The sequence below is a fragment of the Parasteatoda tepidariorum genome, chromosome 2, assembly GCF_043381705.1.
Source record: "Parasteatoda tepidariorum isolate YZ-2023 chromosome 2, CAS_Ptep_4.0, whole genome shotgun sequence".
Lineage (NCBI taxonomy): Eukaryota > Metazoa > Arthropoda > Arachnida > Araneae > Theridiidae > Parasteatoda > Parasteatoda tepidariorum.
The window spans coordinates 75212248-75229027 of NC_092205.1; the positions used below are offsets into that span (position 1 = coordinate 75212248).

Below are 16780 nucleotides of genomic sequence, written 5' to 3' on the forward strand. Positions count from 1 at the left end.
TCTGAATTCTTTTTATGCATTTAAGCTGTTTATTGTTTTAAATTATTGATCTTTGATTTATTTTATTTTATTTTATTAAGACTTTTTGCCCTTTGAAAGCCTTGTTAGATTGAAAGTAATAAAATGATCAGATTGAAGGTCTAGGGGCAATATAATTATGAAGTACCTCCTTCCAAATATGATATTTTTGCATCAAACTGTTCTGTGGTATTTTTTCAGATAAGCACTTACCTAGTTTCCTATACAAAACCACACAGTACATAGAAACATTTTATTGCTTACATGAAAATTGTAAGATTTCTTTGCTGAACAATTTGAAAAATATATATAACTCCATGCCCTTCAATTTATTAACAAACATAATAGTAAAGCAAATAATAGTGAGATAATGTGTGCATAGTATACTTTTTTGAGGGGTGTGTGAGAAAACCCCAGTAAAATATGATAAAAATTTTTTTAAAGCATTCTGTAGCATACTGTATTTTTATATTGAAGCAATTTTATCAATTATGATTATTATAAGGATACAAAAAATAATTATAATTAATTTTGCAGGTAAATTATGCAAATTTTATTTTTACAACATTTTTATTTTTTTTTAAAAATAAAGGCAATCATTTCATAACTTAACAGTATCATATATGTTTGTCCTACAATCAAAATATTTAATTTCTCATAAGTGTCATTATGATATCAAATGGTAAAAGGTAATATTATTGACCCCAGTATTTCTACAGAACTTTTCAAAATATTCATTTCAAGAAAAACTTCTCACCTATGAAAAATGTGTTGTTTAATGATTTAAACAGGATTCTATTCACTGAAGGATAAATTTTTCTAACATTTATTAATGTGAATCCCAATAATTTATGTGATTTTCTGGAAAATTGTTATTTTTTTTTATAAATATTTCATAAAGAATGTATGAATAAGAAAGGGTTTTCATCATCTTCAACATTTTGAGACAGGGAGCCTTATCAATATATTCCAGAAATTCCAAGGGTCACTTTTCTATTAGATAATATGTCCAAGAAATTCATTAACTAAAGGGAAATAACAATTTTAGTAAGGTTACCAAGTGTTAAATTTTGACTTGTTAGTATTTTGTTAAAGTAATATTGGAATCAATTTATGTTATGAAATTTTTTATTGTCTTAAATAGACAAAATATAATTACATTGAGATACTAAACATATTCAGCCGTAAAAAGATTCCTTACATTACAAAATGGATGAACATCATTTCAGACTTAATGGGAAGTTTGACGTGTTTGCTTAACCAAAGCATCATTGTTAAGTGAAAAATGTGAGGTAACAATTCTCAAAATATCCTCAAAATTCTGATATGTTTAACAATTTGGTGTTTTTTGACTTAATTAATCTGTTAAGTTTTTTATTATGCAAATCTTTATAAAACACTGTTAATAAGCAATGGTCATAAGTTTTACATTACTAGTTATGATCTGAGATATTAATCGTATAACACCTTTTTTTTCTCGTTTCTTAAGAAACTTATTTTGAAACTAATGAAGTTATTTAGTAGGATACTAAAATATCATTAGACCTCTATTTGCCTGTGGACCACAGATTATTTGATAAATAAGGGCTCTGCATTATTATTAACTAAAGCAGAAAACAATGTAAACAATGCTCAAATGAAAATACATAAATTGGCCTTTATTCACGTTCCTTTAGTCTACATAGCTCAAAGTTTTATTCTTTCCTTTCTTGGACCTTTATTATTATCACAATGTCTTTTATTTTTTTGGGTTTTATTTAGGATATGTTTTTATTACATGTTAATCACATTTAAAATATTAAAAAAAAAAAAAAAAATCTTGAAATTTGATATGGTTTGAAATCTGGGAAGAAACATATGTCACAATAAGAGTTCTTTTTGTCTATTAAATGAATGAAAATATCTGCCCTATGAAAGAAATGGGAATTTCTGGCACAGATATTTCAAAAGAAAAATCACTGATTATAGTATAAGTTTATTTGATATAGCAGATTAAAGTTTTGTACTTAGTGACTTTATTATTTTAGTAGTGCATTACAAACGCTCCCTCTTGGGCTAAAAAATCATATTTCCCTTAGAATTACCATTAGCAGCGAGAAACATTGTACATTAGTGATGGGCTAGGTTCAAGATTATTTTTATGAGAACGCAGCTTATGTTTTTATTCAATTTATGTTTCTTTTATTTCTATTATGTAGACCAAAAAGATTTTAATTTTGGAAGAATTACTTGTCCGTAGACAAGCTAGGCTGGCTACTACTGGACCAGCCCACCAGTGGTACATTTTTCTTAAACAATTTGAACTTATTCCTACTGAATCGATTGCAAGTAAAATTTTTAACAATTGAAATTTTGAAGTGAAACATTTCCCCTTAGCATCTCAATATGATGAAGCATGTAAGATATTCTAAAAAACGAATATTAAAAACCATTTCTACAAGCACAACCTTTTTATAATGATGCGAATAATTCAATTTATTTGAAACTTGTTAAAACGTGATATTTTTAATAAAAAATTCATAAATAATTCCGTTTTTAGAAAGTTGTTTCATATATAAACTTTTATCAAATTATTAAAAAAAGAAAATAAATATGTGATATCGGTCATAAAATAATATCAGCTATTGTACAAGCATAAAAAGAAAACATAATTTTCTGATCAAACCATTGCATTTCTGTTGCTGAATTACAATATTTGTGTTCCAAAGAAGTCCAAATACTGATTCACTATAGCATTTCAAATTTTTTTTTTTATGAAAATGGGAATACAAAATTATTATAACTTTTATGTTTTGAGAAAAAAATAAGTGACTCTATTAATTGTTTAATTATAGTTATATATATAGTTTAATTATAGTAAAAAGAAAACATGATTTTCTGATCAAACAATTGCATTTCTGTTGCTGAATTACAATAATTGTGTTTCAAAGAAGTCCATGAAATACTGATTCACTATAGCATTTCAAAATTTTTTAATGAAAATGGGAATACAAAATTATTATAACTTTTATGTTTTGAGAAAAAAATAAGTGACTCTATTAATTGTTTAATTATAGTTATATATTTGCAGTTTTTATGAATTTCACAAGGGAAAAAGTTCCTTTTTATAAAGGAAACCTTTTTTATAAATTATTTTAAAGACTATGTTTTTATAAATACATTTATTAATGATTTAATTTTTAAAATATCATAGTAAAATTGAAAATTATCAGTGAAAACCAATCATATGTTTTTTAAAGATTTAACTTATTCTAAATTAATTTAATGAGCTTAGCATTAAAGAAACGTTATATTCTATTATATTTGTTCAAAAAATTTTAATAAAAATGTTAAATAAAGAGTTGTGAAGCATTTTTAAGGTAACTTTAAAAAAAAAAAGAGAAATACATTTTAATGTGGATTAAACATAACAACCATACAGCGGAAACAAATCATTTTCNCCCATTGACTAAGGTAAACCTGAAAAAGGGTAATTTCTTGGAATTTTGTTGCCACCGGGAAGATAGGACCTTCACTTCCTTCTAATCTAGGGCGAATATCTACGTCACTAACATCTGTTTGTCATCTGAAGTCGTAAACTGAAATTAAAATATTTATATAAATGTAGATACGTGTAGTTTACTGATTTTCTGTCTGTTATATATCTTTGTTAAATAAAAAGTTAATTATGTCTTCCCAAAATCCTAATGCTGGTTATTATGACTGGAACGCGAGTTCTGAAAATCCTGGTGCCTCCGGTGCTGGTTACCGATATGATTTTGGCACTCCAGATTTCGGTACTCAACCACAATTTGGGCAATTTGATTACGATGCTGCCCAGGCCATGAATGTTCCTTCTCCAGCTGCACCACAAGGTCTCTATCCCCCAATAACTTCATATGCTGGGAGTATATTAACCCCAGAGACTGCATCTCCTTTTGATGCCAATTCCCCAGATAATTTCGAAGACGAACCACCATTATTGGAAGAATTGGGAATAAATTTCGATCATATCTACCAAAAAACTGTGGCTGTATTGAATCCATTTAAGGAGCCAAATGCCCAAATTTTGCAAGAAACTGATTTGACAGGCCCTCTAGTGTTTTGTCTTTGCTTTGGTGCATTCTTACTTCTGAGTGGTAAAGTTCATTTTGGCTATATATATGGAATCGGAGTTCTTGGTTGTATGGCTATGTATTCTTTGCTGAACCTGATGAGTGAATCTGGTGTTTCACTTGGGTGTACCATTAGCGTTCTCGGATATTGTCTACTCCCAATGGTTGTCTTATCAGGAATATCAGTGTTGTCTTTGAAAGGGCCTTTATGCACTTTACTTACCGTTATAGCTGTGTCTTGGTGCTCATTATCTGCATCAAAGCTCTTTGTTTCAGCATTGGCAATGGATCACCAGCAGCCATTGGTAGCATATCCTTGTGCTTTACTTTATGGAGTATTTGCCTTGCTTACTATTTTTTGATCTGTTGACATTTTACTCTGTATCATTGTGCAAATGATTGCTTGCTAATGCATATTTAATATACTGTTTTTATTGCTCAGTGGAAAAAAAAAGACTAAAATTGGGACTGACTTATTTTACAGATTTTGTTTTATGTAAGATTTTTTCTTTCTTTATGTATAGTTGTTAATTATTTCAAATAAAATATCACATTGTTAAATGTTTTCAGTATTTTCTGCTATCATTTTTTAATCTCTGTTTACTGTACATTTAAGCTTATTAGGTTGAAGAAAATAAAACTGATTAAGTTTGGGTTTTATTATAAAATTTGCCTTACATCTCAGATTTTTTTCTTTTCTTGTAATTATTAATTTTAGATAAATAAAATATTAAACTCTGTGAATTTTTTTTAACACCTTGCGGACCGATCGCCATGCTTGGCAATGGTTGTAGTTGTTAAAAAATGTTCAATGGTTAACTTATGCAGGGTGCGTAGCATTTTTAAAAGCCCTTAAAGGTGCTGTTTTCATTAGGTGTTTTTAAAAAGTGCTTAATTTTCCATTTTTTAAAGTGAGAATTTTCCTTTACTATGTTGATTTTCGCTTCAAATCATGCAAAAAGTCACAGTTCACATTGTTATATTCAACGTTTCCATAATTAATTCCACCCCAATCTATTTCGGCATATTGTCAGTCCGTAGCGTATGAAAACGCCATACGTTTTACATGATTCAAAATTTCATGATTTTTGACAATTGTCAAAAACAATGCCAAAAGTTTTTTTTGTTATTAACACGATGGTTAAAACAAGATAAAACAGTCAATTGTCAAAAACTTTCCAACCCTGCCTAATTATGATATTTTTGTAAAGAGCTTAAAAATATTTTTCGAGTGCTTATTTTTTCTTCAATTATTTGGCTAAGCACCCTGTTATACTTAGACGTGATTCGTTCGGTCGTCTAAGTGCTGTTGAATACTTTCTTTCCTTAGGAAACCAAGGATTATAGCCGATTGAACCAAAAGCAGACTATTTATACGGAGAGTTAAAAATTTTTTATAAATGAATTAATAGCAGGATTTACTATATTTTGCAATTAAAACTTCTGTTTTACTCTACTATTAGAATTACACTAAATATATATATTTAGGTTGAATGTTATTAGACATTGTGAAGTATCATCATAAAAAAACTTAAGTTATTTTAGTGCTATGGCAACATTGTTAAAATTATTGATTGTAAGAGTTTTGTGATAAATTAAATTTTACCTACGAGGAATCGATTTAAGTAGTCAAGAGTTTTGGTGTCCATGGGTTGAATTATCATGTTAAATGTAAGTGATTATACTCCATTCCAATTTATGAAAAGACCATTGCGGTATAAGATTTAAGTAATCATCCGCAACTACAAATAGTTCCGTTTTATTTTGTTATCAAACTATACAAATATGGTTTCAAAACAATGTAAAAGCTTTAAAAAGTTAAACGCGTCAGACAGAAATTTAATTCGTGCTTTGCCCTCCTAATTTGTCTTTATTTCCTTTGGTAAGGTAGTAGAGTATATTGTAATATAATATCTGGTTGAGTTTGGAAATTATAGGTTAATATTAAGGAAAGGTATGGGGCCATTTATATGTTCAGTATATGAATAACAATTTCTCCACTTTTAAGCTGTTATTCGCATTTAGAAAAATAATAATTTTAAGAAAAGGAATATTTTATTTATATTGATTGCCATGCTGTAAAATAAAAAAAAAAAATTTATTTTTAGGAAATGTAATTTAAAAATATTGACCATTAACGAGGTTCGATTCCCAGACTAGAAATTTGTTGCTTCCTATCACTTAACCCTAGCGGCCACACCAAACCTGGCTATCCAACTTATAACAAGCTTCAAGTACTTTTTCAATTAAACCATATTGTGGACCTCCTAATTTGTCTATAATTATTTCCTTTGGTAAAGTAGTAAGGGTATCCGGTCGAGTTGGAAAATTATTAAAAGGAGATATGAGGTCATTTATATGTGCAGTACATGAGCAACAATTTCTCCATTTTTATGCTATTCTTCGCACTTAGAAAAATAATTTAAAGTAAAGTTTTTATTGTGCTACATTGTGGACCCCCTAATTTGTCTATATTTATTTCCTTAGGTAAATTAGTATAGTATATTACAATAGAATATCTGGTCGAGTACTAAAATTATAGGTTAATATTAAAGGGTGACATGGGGCGATTTATACATTCACTATATGAGCAAGAATTTCTGCATTTTATTGCTATTATTTGCCATTAGAAAAATAATTTTAAGAAAAGAAACATTTTATTTACGTTACAATTTCATAAAATAAATAAACATTTATGTTTAGTAAATATAATTTTTAAATATTGACCTTGACTAGCAATTTGTTGTTTGCTCTCACTTAACCCTAACGGCTACACCACATCTGGTGGTCCAACTTATAATAAGTTTTAATATTGTAGAGTGGTTTAAGAATGTTTTAATAATTACAAGTTCAATTTCTGAAGGCTTGTGTATCTTAGCCTGTGGAAATGAGGGTTATAAAAAGTTATTCTAGAAACAGATTGACAGCTAGTATTTTACTGAAAGTCACAAATGAAGCAGACATTAGTATCTTTTGAAAGTACTTAAAAATATAATTTCAATTTGATGTCTCTTGATTAAAAGATATTTCACTGTTAGAATAAAGTTTAACCTCAACTACTGGATATTATTAAAAATATGAAGATTTTAATTAAAAATATTTTAGTGTTCACACATAAATTTTTTATTAAAATAAAATTGATAGTGGAAATAAAAAAATGTATACGTTTATGTACTAACCATTTTTCTGCTAAATTCTGAAGTTTCAATTATTTTTATATTGTGTCAAGTAATGAAAGGTTGAAGGAAATATTTTTTTTTACCAAATTGCTCAGAGAGCAGATAAGTTTAAACCTAGGCAATTTTATATCTATATTAAACCTATGATTTTTTAACTTAGTAGTATAAACAGGAAATTGTGAGGTTAAAAAACTTATCACTCCACAATTGTGTGTTATTTTTGTTTTCATCCTTATTTTCCTACAAGTTATTAAATTCTTTTACTACATTAAACAAAATATATATATTTTCAAATTTATATTTCATAGAAACAAAATTACTTCAACTGCAATTCAAAATTGCACCTGCTTGTCACATTCAATGTTAAAATGAATGTTTTTTGTCATAATTGGAACTGAGTCGATGTCTTCAGACTCTGATCCCATTATAAATAGGTGAAAATCAAAAAGGCAATTAAGTTATAACCAGTAATTTTATTTTCTTCTATATTATCTGATCTAATAATCGAGTGATTAATAACACATGCACATGTGAATAACATACTCATTTAATATATTTCGAATCAACCTCTACCTGCCTTGGATGTAAAGAACTTTTTATAGTCATTATTCATAATTATAAAGTTTTCTTAACAACTTCCAGATTCAGAAGCTTTTTTTTATTTAACTAATTTTTGGTTTTGGAGGATGTGTATTAAGGATTTTAGATTTACCATATTCTCTGAATAAGTTTCTAGCAGATTTTGCTTCCAAAACTGAAAAAATTTGAGAAAGAACAAAGTTCAGTTTTATTTATCTGAGTTTTAGTGAACAATAGAAAGTTGTTAAATTTACAATCTACTTTTTAGCTTTGCTAGGACTACGCTCATAAAAGCATGTTCTTAATAAAGTAGCCATCTTCATATTTTATATATAATATATATATCACATTACATAAAGAACAGGAGTTTAAAACTGAAAGCAATTTCAAAAACTTTTAAGAAACGTTTTCTGAAATATTTTTATTTATCTGAAATATATTTATCTAGTATATTTAACTTTTAATAGCCTTGCAAAAAATAGTTTTAAGATTTAATTTTTTCTAATTTGCAAGAATCTAGTATTAATATCAGTTATAAAAAAAGATCTCAGATGTATCAAAATTGTATACTTAAAGAGATTCAGATAAAATGTTTCAGTATAATTTCCTTTTTTATCATATAACATAGATATAAAAAAATATAAAATGTACCATACAGAACCCGTTATCCGGAACCCAGAAAACCGGAACGATATTCGAAAAATTTTCTCGCCATTTTTAAAAAAATTTTTTTTTTTCCTCATAAGATTTTATGATTCTTTTCTTCTTTTTTTAAAGATGTTTACCTTACCAACATTTTGGAAATAATCATTAGTGTATTACTTCATCGTTTTTTCTTACTTTTAAGATTATTTCCAATTTTTTTTTTAGTTGTGTTTAACAATAAAAAAAACAGCTTTTTGTAGCGATTCAGAAAACCGGAAAAATCAGTTATCCGGAATAGCGTTGGTCCCGACCGTTCCGGATAATCGGTTCCCTACTGTACTATCTTTTGAGGTGTTAATGTAAAGCAATATGCAGAAATATTTGACTAGCATATAATGCTCAATACATATTAACCGAAAGCTATGCCGTCCAAAAAGTCAAATAAAAACCATAAAACAAGGTACAATATTTAATTGTATGACAAATATATTTTAAGTGCATCATTAAATACAAAGTTTTAAACAATTTATTCAATTAAAACAATTACAATTAATGACAATTTTAATTCATTCCCCAAATGGTAGCTTGTTGCTCATTGCGCCAAAAGTAAAAGAGATAACTTTAGACAGGATCTGTAAAAGAATTGCTAAAAATTATGCGAGTATGCTGATCTATTAGCAAAATAAATTAAAAAAGGTAAAAATCATGATTTATGTGTACAAAGATCAGCCCTAAAAAACAAGCTCAAATCTCCGATTAAAACGTTTTTCTGTGTATAGCACGGGTATTTTCTTCATCATATTCCTTTTTAGATACCCACATCTTTTTAAATGTATCCAAAGATGCTAAGATAGAACCACCAATCCAGGTGGAATACAATCTTTCTTGTGGAGCAGAAATTCTTATTTTTATGTCTTTTGGACCAATTTTCTTAACTTCACTTAATAAACGATCACCAAACCCTTTAAATAAAGTGGAACCACCAGATAACACAATATTTTGGTACAAGACTTTTCTTAGATCTAAATCAGATTTATGGATAGCATCAACTAAAACCTCGTGTAAACCTTCAACTTCTTCTCCTATATGATCCGGTCTGAAAAGGATTTCAGGAGCTCTAAATCTAGCTTGACCGATGTCTAATATACTACCATCTGGAAGAGTATACTGTGCCTTTTCAGTTTCCATGGTTTCTTCTCGCTGTGGATTACTAGCAAGATAACATGCTCTTTCTTTTATAGTTTTGACAATTTCAAATTCAGCAGTGGTTCTGAAATTCCAACCTTCTTTTCTCAACAGTGTACGCAAATGGCGCGTAACATCACGACCAGCTATATCTACCCTCATGATACTGTTGGGCATAGCGAAACCTTCATAAATAGGAACAGCATGAGTTACTCCATCACCGGAATCAAGAACAACGCCAGTAGTACGACCAGTAGCATACAAACTAAGTACTGCCTGCATTGAAATAAACAGAGCAGGGACATTTAAAGTTTCAAAGAATATCTCAGCTGCTTTTTCTCGGTTGCGACGTGGATTCAAAGGAGCTTCAGTTAGTAGAACAGGATGCTCTTCAGGATAAGTTTGTAGCTGCTCTTTAGAATAGATATATTGCCATATTCTTTCCATGTCATTCCAGTCTGTTACTATGCCATGTTCCATAGGGTAACGGATACTAAGTAACCCTCTATGTTCCTCAGCTTTGGGACCTACAAACACATCTCCTTCTAAGGCTCCTGCCATAACCCGAACATGCTTGGGTCGTCCAATATAATTTGGAAAGTGGCACTTTGGAACTTGGTCACCAGCAAAACCTGCTTTGATAACTCCAGAGCCATTGTCAATTACAACTGGCTGATTGATAATCACATCATATGCCTCCATATTTGATTTTGTATATTAGTTAACAGTACTAAATGTCAAACACTATTATTAATGCCACTTAATTTTTGTATTTCTAGCTGTGATTGAGCTATATCCCTCAAAGCTTTACGAATTTGTTCCAAGAGAGCTTCACCTGCAAGAACTACTTTTTCTAGTTTGAGTGCAGCATCTTTATTTTCTTTATCTAATCTTTTAAAATCTTCTTGAGAATCTTGTGAGATGTCTTCACTTGGAAGAAAATCAATTAAAATGTCAATTTCTTTAGCTGTATTAGCAATTAAAGTTGCAAATGTTTGACAGTAATCTTCCTTAGGTTGATCAGATTTTCTAGGCGATTTTTCGAAATCTGGAAAGCTGCTTGGAGGAGCATAAGCTTGTAAGACACCAATACTGTTACAAATGTTTTCGGCTTGAGCGTTTACAGCATCTTGTAATTGTGTAAGACGATCAGCCATCAGATTCCCTTGAAAGAAAAGAAAAGGTGCTGAGTAATGATGCTAAATTTTAACAGAAAATTAATATACATTTGAGTAGTTTATATACAATATCACTAATATGATTTCAGGCCTAAGAAAGCCAAAATATAAATAAAACATATAAAAATTGTTCATTTTTCACTTCTAGCTGTAAGGTATAAGAAAATTGAATATACACTGGTGTACTGTACAAAAATTAAGCCTACTTTTTATACTGGTCATGCATGTATAAGTATGTTTAGGTTTTGGAAACTAGTGTACTAGAAGAGGATTCAAAATGTATTTGTTCGACAGACACTTTCGAAATCGAAAAATTTAATTTCTTTTTCTAAATGACTTATAGTTAATAAACATTATATTAAGAATAAATAATATTTCACAGGACCCCTACATGGTTTTAGGATAGGATTTTAAATTTAATTCTAAACTGCAATGTAAAATATATTTTTATTATTGATACCTCAGTTACTTGAAATCAATAATTAAATTTTATGATGAAGAAGAAAATAGTATATGTAATTTTTAATCACACTAAAACAGATTTTGTTAGTTTTGTACACCGGATGCTTTACTCAGCCTTTTACATAACATTAACTACTTGTACCTAACACAGGGATGGCGAACCAATGGCACGCGACACAATATTTTGAGCACTCCATCGATCACAATTGTTGTTACACTATGAAGCATATGTAACAATTAAATTAAAATTCACAAAAAATAAACAATATTATAAAAAAAAAATTAAAAATTAATGCTAAAAAAACAATTAATAACCATAAAAAACAAGCTAACAATAAATAACTAGCAAAAAAAATAATTAACAGTCCTGCTTAAACTAACATCTTACAACCTAATATAAGTTATTTGCCATCTAATCTGCAACAACAGAAGTCACACTAGTGTTACTTGAAAGTTGAATTACGCATATAACTGAGATATTGAAATTTTCTTTTTTTTTCCAATGTAAATAAAGAGTTTTGAGTTGATAGTATTTAGTATTATTATTTTCCCAATAATCACGAAGTCAAAATTATTTGACGGCACGTCTATGACCTCATTAAGCAATTTTTTCTAGAGAAAATGTCATGTTGGTGTATAAAGGTTCGCCACCCCTGACCTAACATATCTGCCAACTTTCACTCTTTCCGATAACGTATTTTCAGAGTGGTTGTAAAACAATAAACGAAAAACAATCTGACTCAAAAATAAATTTACATTTTGATCCCGTTGAAATTCGCTTGCGCAAGGATTATTATGCTTTCATATATTTATTGTAATTACTTATATGTAGTGGTGGTCAAACTCATTTATAATTATCATTATAATTCAAAAAGTTAATAGGAATAACCTGAGTATTGCTACCACTTTAAATATGAAAATAAAATCTTCCGGAAAATCCGGAAGAGTTGGTAGGTATGATATAAAATAACTTTTATATGTTGGCACATATAAAAGTTATTTATATGTTTGCACAATTTAGTTACAAAAAACATACAAACACAGTTTATGGGAATTCCTACGGTTACTTATTAGTTTATGGTTACTATATGAATTATTTTAACTATTAAGTTATTAAAAAAAAAGCTAATTTTAAATTTTATATGTCTTTAAAAGATTAAAAAATAAACATCATTAACTAGAGCCTCAAGGTAATAATTTAAAATTATTTTAAATAAAGCAAACATTTTAATTTTATATGACATATATAACTACAAAAAATTGTAGTGCATTACATAAATTAACATATATTATTTAGTGATGCTTATTCTATGAGAAATTTACATTATAACTCATATTCAATGAGAAGGTCTTAAGTTTTTACAAACTCATGTACTTAAGTTACAACTTTTATGATCATGAAAGTAATTTTAAGTGTTTATTTGGACATGAATACATTAAAGATTTCAAAAATTTTCTCTCAACTTTTTCCAGTTACTAAAACACATAGATTTGTTTGAAGAAATTTTTTTTACTATTGCATTTTAAGTTGAAGAAAATAATTAGCTTCCTATTTACTTCCTGAGAAGTTATCAGACTAAAAATATCATCAAAATATTCTGAGTGAGCTAGGGTGTCATCACGTAACTTCCGACTAATACTTAGTTAGGCATTAAAAATAATGTGTGCTAAAAAAAAAAAAAAAATCAACTAAAATACTTTACTTGAATATAAAATCTGATAACAGGAATTTGAAATGCAACCTTTAAAAGTTTTGAAAAAATATTGAGACATCGAAATTTAAATCAAAAGAAATGGTAATTAAAATAAATAAATTATAAAAAAACAAACACACATTTTTCTCAGACATGTATATTTTTTTAGGAAATTTGAGTAAAAGTTATTGTTGTATTACTCATTACTAATTACATTTTGCCTTGTTATCTAAGTAATTAATGGGAGGTTTAGTTTGTTTTCCCATTAAAAGTTCATTCATTGTACATGGCTTCATGTTAGAAATAAATAAAAATAAATTATTTCCCAACAATAACAAATGCCTCTTATTTAGAGGAATTTTTCACAAGGATGAAAAGTTGCAAAAGGAATTACTATTATTTTTATGGCTACTATCACAGCCCTTACTTTCTCTTTTAAAAATTTCCATTTTTTTCTTTCTTTTTTTCTAAACAAATTGGGACAGGGAGTCACAAAGCTTTCATTTTTTTTTTTTACTTACTAGGAGATTGCAGGATCAAAAAGGTTAAGAAACATTACTACCCCTTCTACATAGTTATTTTTACCACACAAAATAGAGTAAATACAAAAAAAAAGGAGGAAAAAAATAAAAATTTCACTAAAATTCAATCTTGCATTAGCAATTATGATACATTGCTATACCTTATTTATTGTTATCTGTATTTTGAATTTATTGATATTTAAAATCCCATGAAGTAATCTGTTTCAGTTAATATTTAAAATCGATAATTATTAATTATAATATAGATAATTTAAAGATAGTTTAGAATAGAATATTTTAGAAGTTACTTAAAATTAGTGTAAAACAAATATTCAATAAATATTGAATAGAGTTACAATCAACAATCATAGAGCTTTTAAAATAAAATTCTATTTTAGTTATATTTTATTCAACTCAAGAATTCTTTTTTTCTTGGCTGATATTAATTTATTGACAATTCCTAGATAAATTTAAAAAGAAATATAAATGCAGAAATAATATTTATTCTATTTAATCAATCAATTTTTATACAAGAATATTTTTCACAAAAATAATTACTTACACAAAATTGTAAAATACAAAAATTTTAGTTCCAAGCTTTGAGACATGTTGTTAAATATAACTCTCAGATAGAAAAACGTACTAAATAATAAATGCTAAGCTAGCTTTTTAAAAAGGTCCGAAAAAGCAGTTAAAAATTTACTATGGTAATTAATATAAATACAATATGCTATAAAAATTTTATTCACCAAAGAATAAAAATAAGTTATTTTGAGCATCACTAAAATGTACCTTAATCTTTAAAGAATTATTTCTGTCAGAATGTTAGACATTAAATTTGCTTCGCCGAATCCAATCATATTTAAAAGTAATAATAGTAATAGAAGTAAGCTTTAAAAATAGTTTTATAACTTAACAGTTCCTGTATTATCTATCAATTGAAAGAAGTGATAAATCTTGATCTTTATTACTAATGAATCTTCTTGCATATGGCAATGCAACTATAAATAGCAGTATAATAGCATAATATATTTAAAAGGTTAGTTGCCTGGCAACCAGGATTTGTAACTCCCCAAATATACTAAAATCTTAACTTATACTGGTTTCATCCAGGTTAATTTAGTGTGAGAACTTATCTCATTCAATAGGCCATAAAAAAACTCAAACAATTATTGATGTCAGTGAGACTTAATTGAAGCAATAGGCACAACCAATTTTGTGGAAATGGGTACCTAATTTACGTACGAATACAGGTACAGTGGCAATAGGTTTTACAGCCCTCAAAATGGATGAACACTCTAAATGTTTAGAAATATTTATTTATAAAAAAGAAATTATCTGCTTTTTATTTAAAATCATCTAAAAAAAACCTGACTGATTTTTTTCAAGGAATTTCAACATGGCTCACTGTTGTCACAGGCCCTGGGACAATTGTCCCCTTTCAGTAATTTAACTGATAAGTTGCTCCATTTAGAGCACATCAGTTTGGGTAAATATTTGCTTAGATGTCTTTGTATATTGATGAATGCTAGGCAAGAAAAATCAAGTCAAAATAAACTAATTATATGCTTAGGTCTATTTTTTTCAAAAGTAAGAAAAAATAGACATTTTACCATCACTTTCAAATGATTTAATTCCATGATTTTTGCTTGTAAATTAGTGAAAAAAAGAGCAAATATTGAGACATTCCCTTCCCTTTTTGGGATTATTTTTACCATGTTACGCTTATTACATTTTAAAGACCTATTTAAATGATATGATCAAATAATTTTTCACGTTGAAATTTATGAAATTCTGAGCAGAATACTTAAAAATTATGAACTTTTTTTCAAAAAGAAAATTATTAGAACAAGCAGGATATAATAAACGGTCATGATCACAAAGCATGAAACTCAGATGAGAAACTTTAAGATATAAATATTGATTAGGAAACGCCCTTTCAGAATATTAATTCAACTCATGTACTTCAGTAATAAGAAATTTGATTCATATGTAAGAATTTTATAGTGAATAATAGCTCTGTGGAGTGGATAATACAAATTTATTTACATATGTTCAATGTATGTTAATGTTTGATACGGTGAGTCATGCGGCAGGGTGGCACGTCAAAGTTGAATATCAGAAGACCGAAATAATTTAAAACATTTCGTGTTGGTTTTTCAATTTGATATCATACAAATGTATATTGAATAATAACACTCTAAAAATGTCAAATTTTTACTTACTACCACATCTCGATAATGTGATTTAGTGATTTCACCGTGTAAGATTAATGTTTTTTTTCTAGTATTATGCTAGAGAAAGTTTTATTAGAGAAAACATTTTTTGCAAGCATAATGAAAATGAAATTTGCAAAATAGTTTTCATAGTTTCCTATAGGTAACGCGCTAAATAAAAGGAATACAAAGCTATAAGCTCAATTCCCTGCTCTATATTTTATGCCATCTCTTGACCGTTTGATGAAGCTAAAAAAGAGGTTAAGAGCATGATAATCTGAAATTCGTTTTATCTTTATTTTCTCTGCAAGGATTTTTCAAGTTTAATTTTTGGTTTTAGCTCACTTGATGTTAATTTTTACTAAAAAATCTTTTAATAATTGAATATCAGCAGAATAGTACTATAACTTTCAAAACTTATCAAAATAAAGCAGGACTATTGATGAGTTTTCTTTCGGAAAGTGAGTGATGTAAATATTATGTACAATGTAGGTCTAACCTCGCTACTTGCTTTATATGTTACCTTCTGTGTTTTGTTCTATACTTTCCTAAATTTTCGTTTTATTTTGTATTTTATTGTTTTTTCATGTTTTTTGCTTGAATGTTTTATTTTCGTATGGATTTTTTTTTTGGTACTCCATACAATATTGTATCGATATATTTTGCTTTGGATATATTAATACAATATAAAAAAGCACTCCAATTCACAGATAAAGCTGTGTGATCTGAAGAAGAGATTAAATTTTTTCGTTATTTTTCTAACTAACGTTTTAATGCCCTTTGAAATTTTAAAAATCTTAATTATTTTTTAAAATTATTATTTTTATTCCTTTTCTTTGAAAGATCTTTTAGGAAAGATTGAAAAGAGGCTGTTAAGAAACATATTAAACGGGAAGAGCAATCTGAACAATGGATTTTAAAAATTATTAAGAAGTCATGACATAAAAAAAGTTTAAAACAATATTTTCATTACTTTTAAAACGTAAACAAAAACATCTATTGCAAAAAT

At 27.9% G+C, this 16780-nt stretch overlaps 3 protein-coding genes across 4 annotated transcripts; 1 reads left to right on the plus strand and 2 right to left on the minus strand.

Moving 5' to 3' along the window:
- Positions 1–3554: 3554 nt before the first annotated feature.
- On the plus strand, positions 3555–4684 carry LOC107453690 (Yip1 domain-containing 1). Its single transcript, XM_016070607.3, has one exon. It carries the CDS (start codon positions 3686–3688, stop codon positions 4472–4474), a length of 789 nt encoding a protein of 262 aa, XP_015926093.1. The 5' UTR covers positions 3555–3685; the 3' UTR covers positions 4475–4684.
- A 4286-nt stretch (positions 4685–8970) lies between these two features.
- LOC107453685 (Actin-related protein 1) lies at positions 8971–15935 on the minus strand. Of its 2 annotated transcripts, none has more exons than XM_016070600.3 (2): positions 15781–15935; positions 8971–10865 (listed from the first exon to the last, which is right to left on the minus strand). In XM_016070600.3, the coding sequence occupies exon 2, from the start codon at positions 10400–10402 to the stop codon at positions 9272–9274; it is 1131 nt and encodes a 376-aa protein (XP_015926086.1). In that variant the 5' UTR covers positions 10403–10865; positions 15781–15935; the 3' UTR covers positions 8971–9271. The 2 variants fall into 2 exon arrangements, with proteins under 2 accessions (XP_015926086.1, XP_071033866.1); XM_071177765.1 differs by having other exon boundaries at positions 15605–15841.
- LOC107453681 (mediator of RNA polymerase II transcription subunit 21-like) lies at positions 10438–10857 on the minus strand. The gene has a single exon (XM_016070597.1). The coding sequence runs from the start codon at positions 10855–10857 to the stop codon at positions 10438–10440; it is 420 nt and encodes a 139-aa protein (XP_015926083.1).
- Positions 15936–16780: the final 845 nt, after the last annotated feature.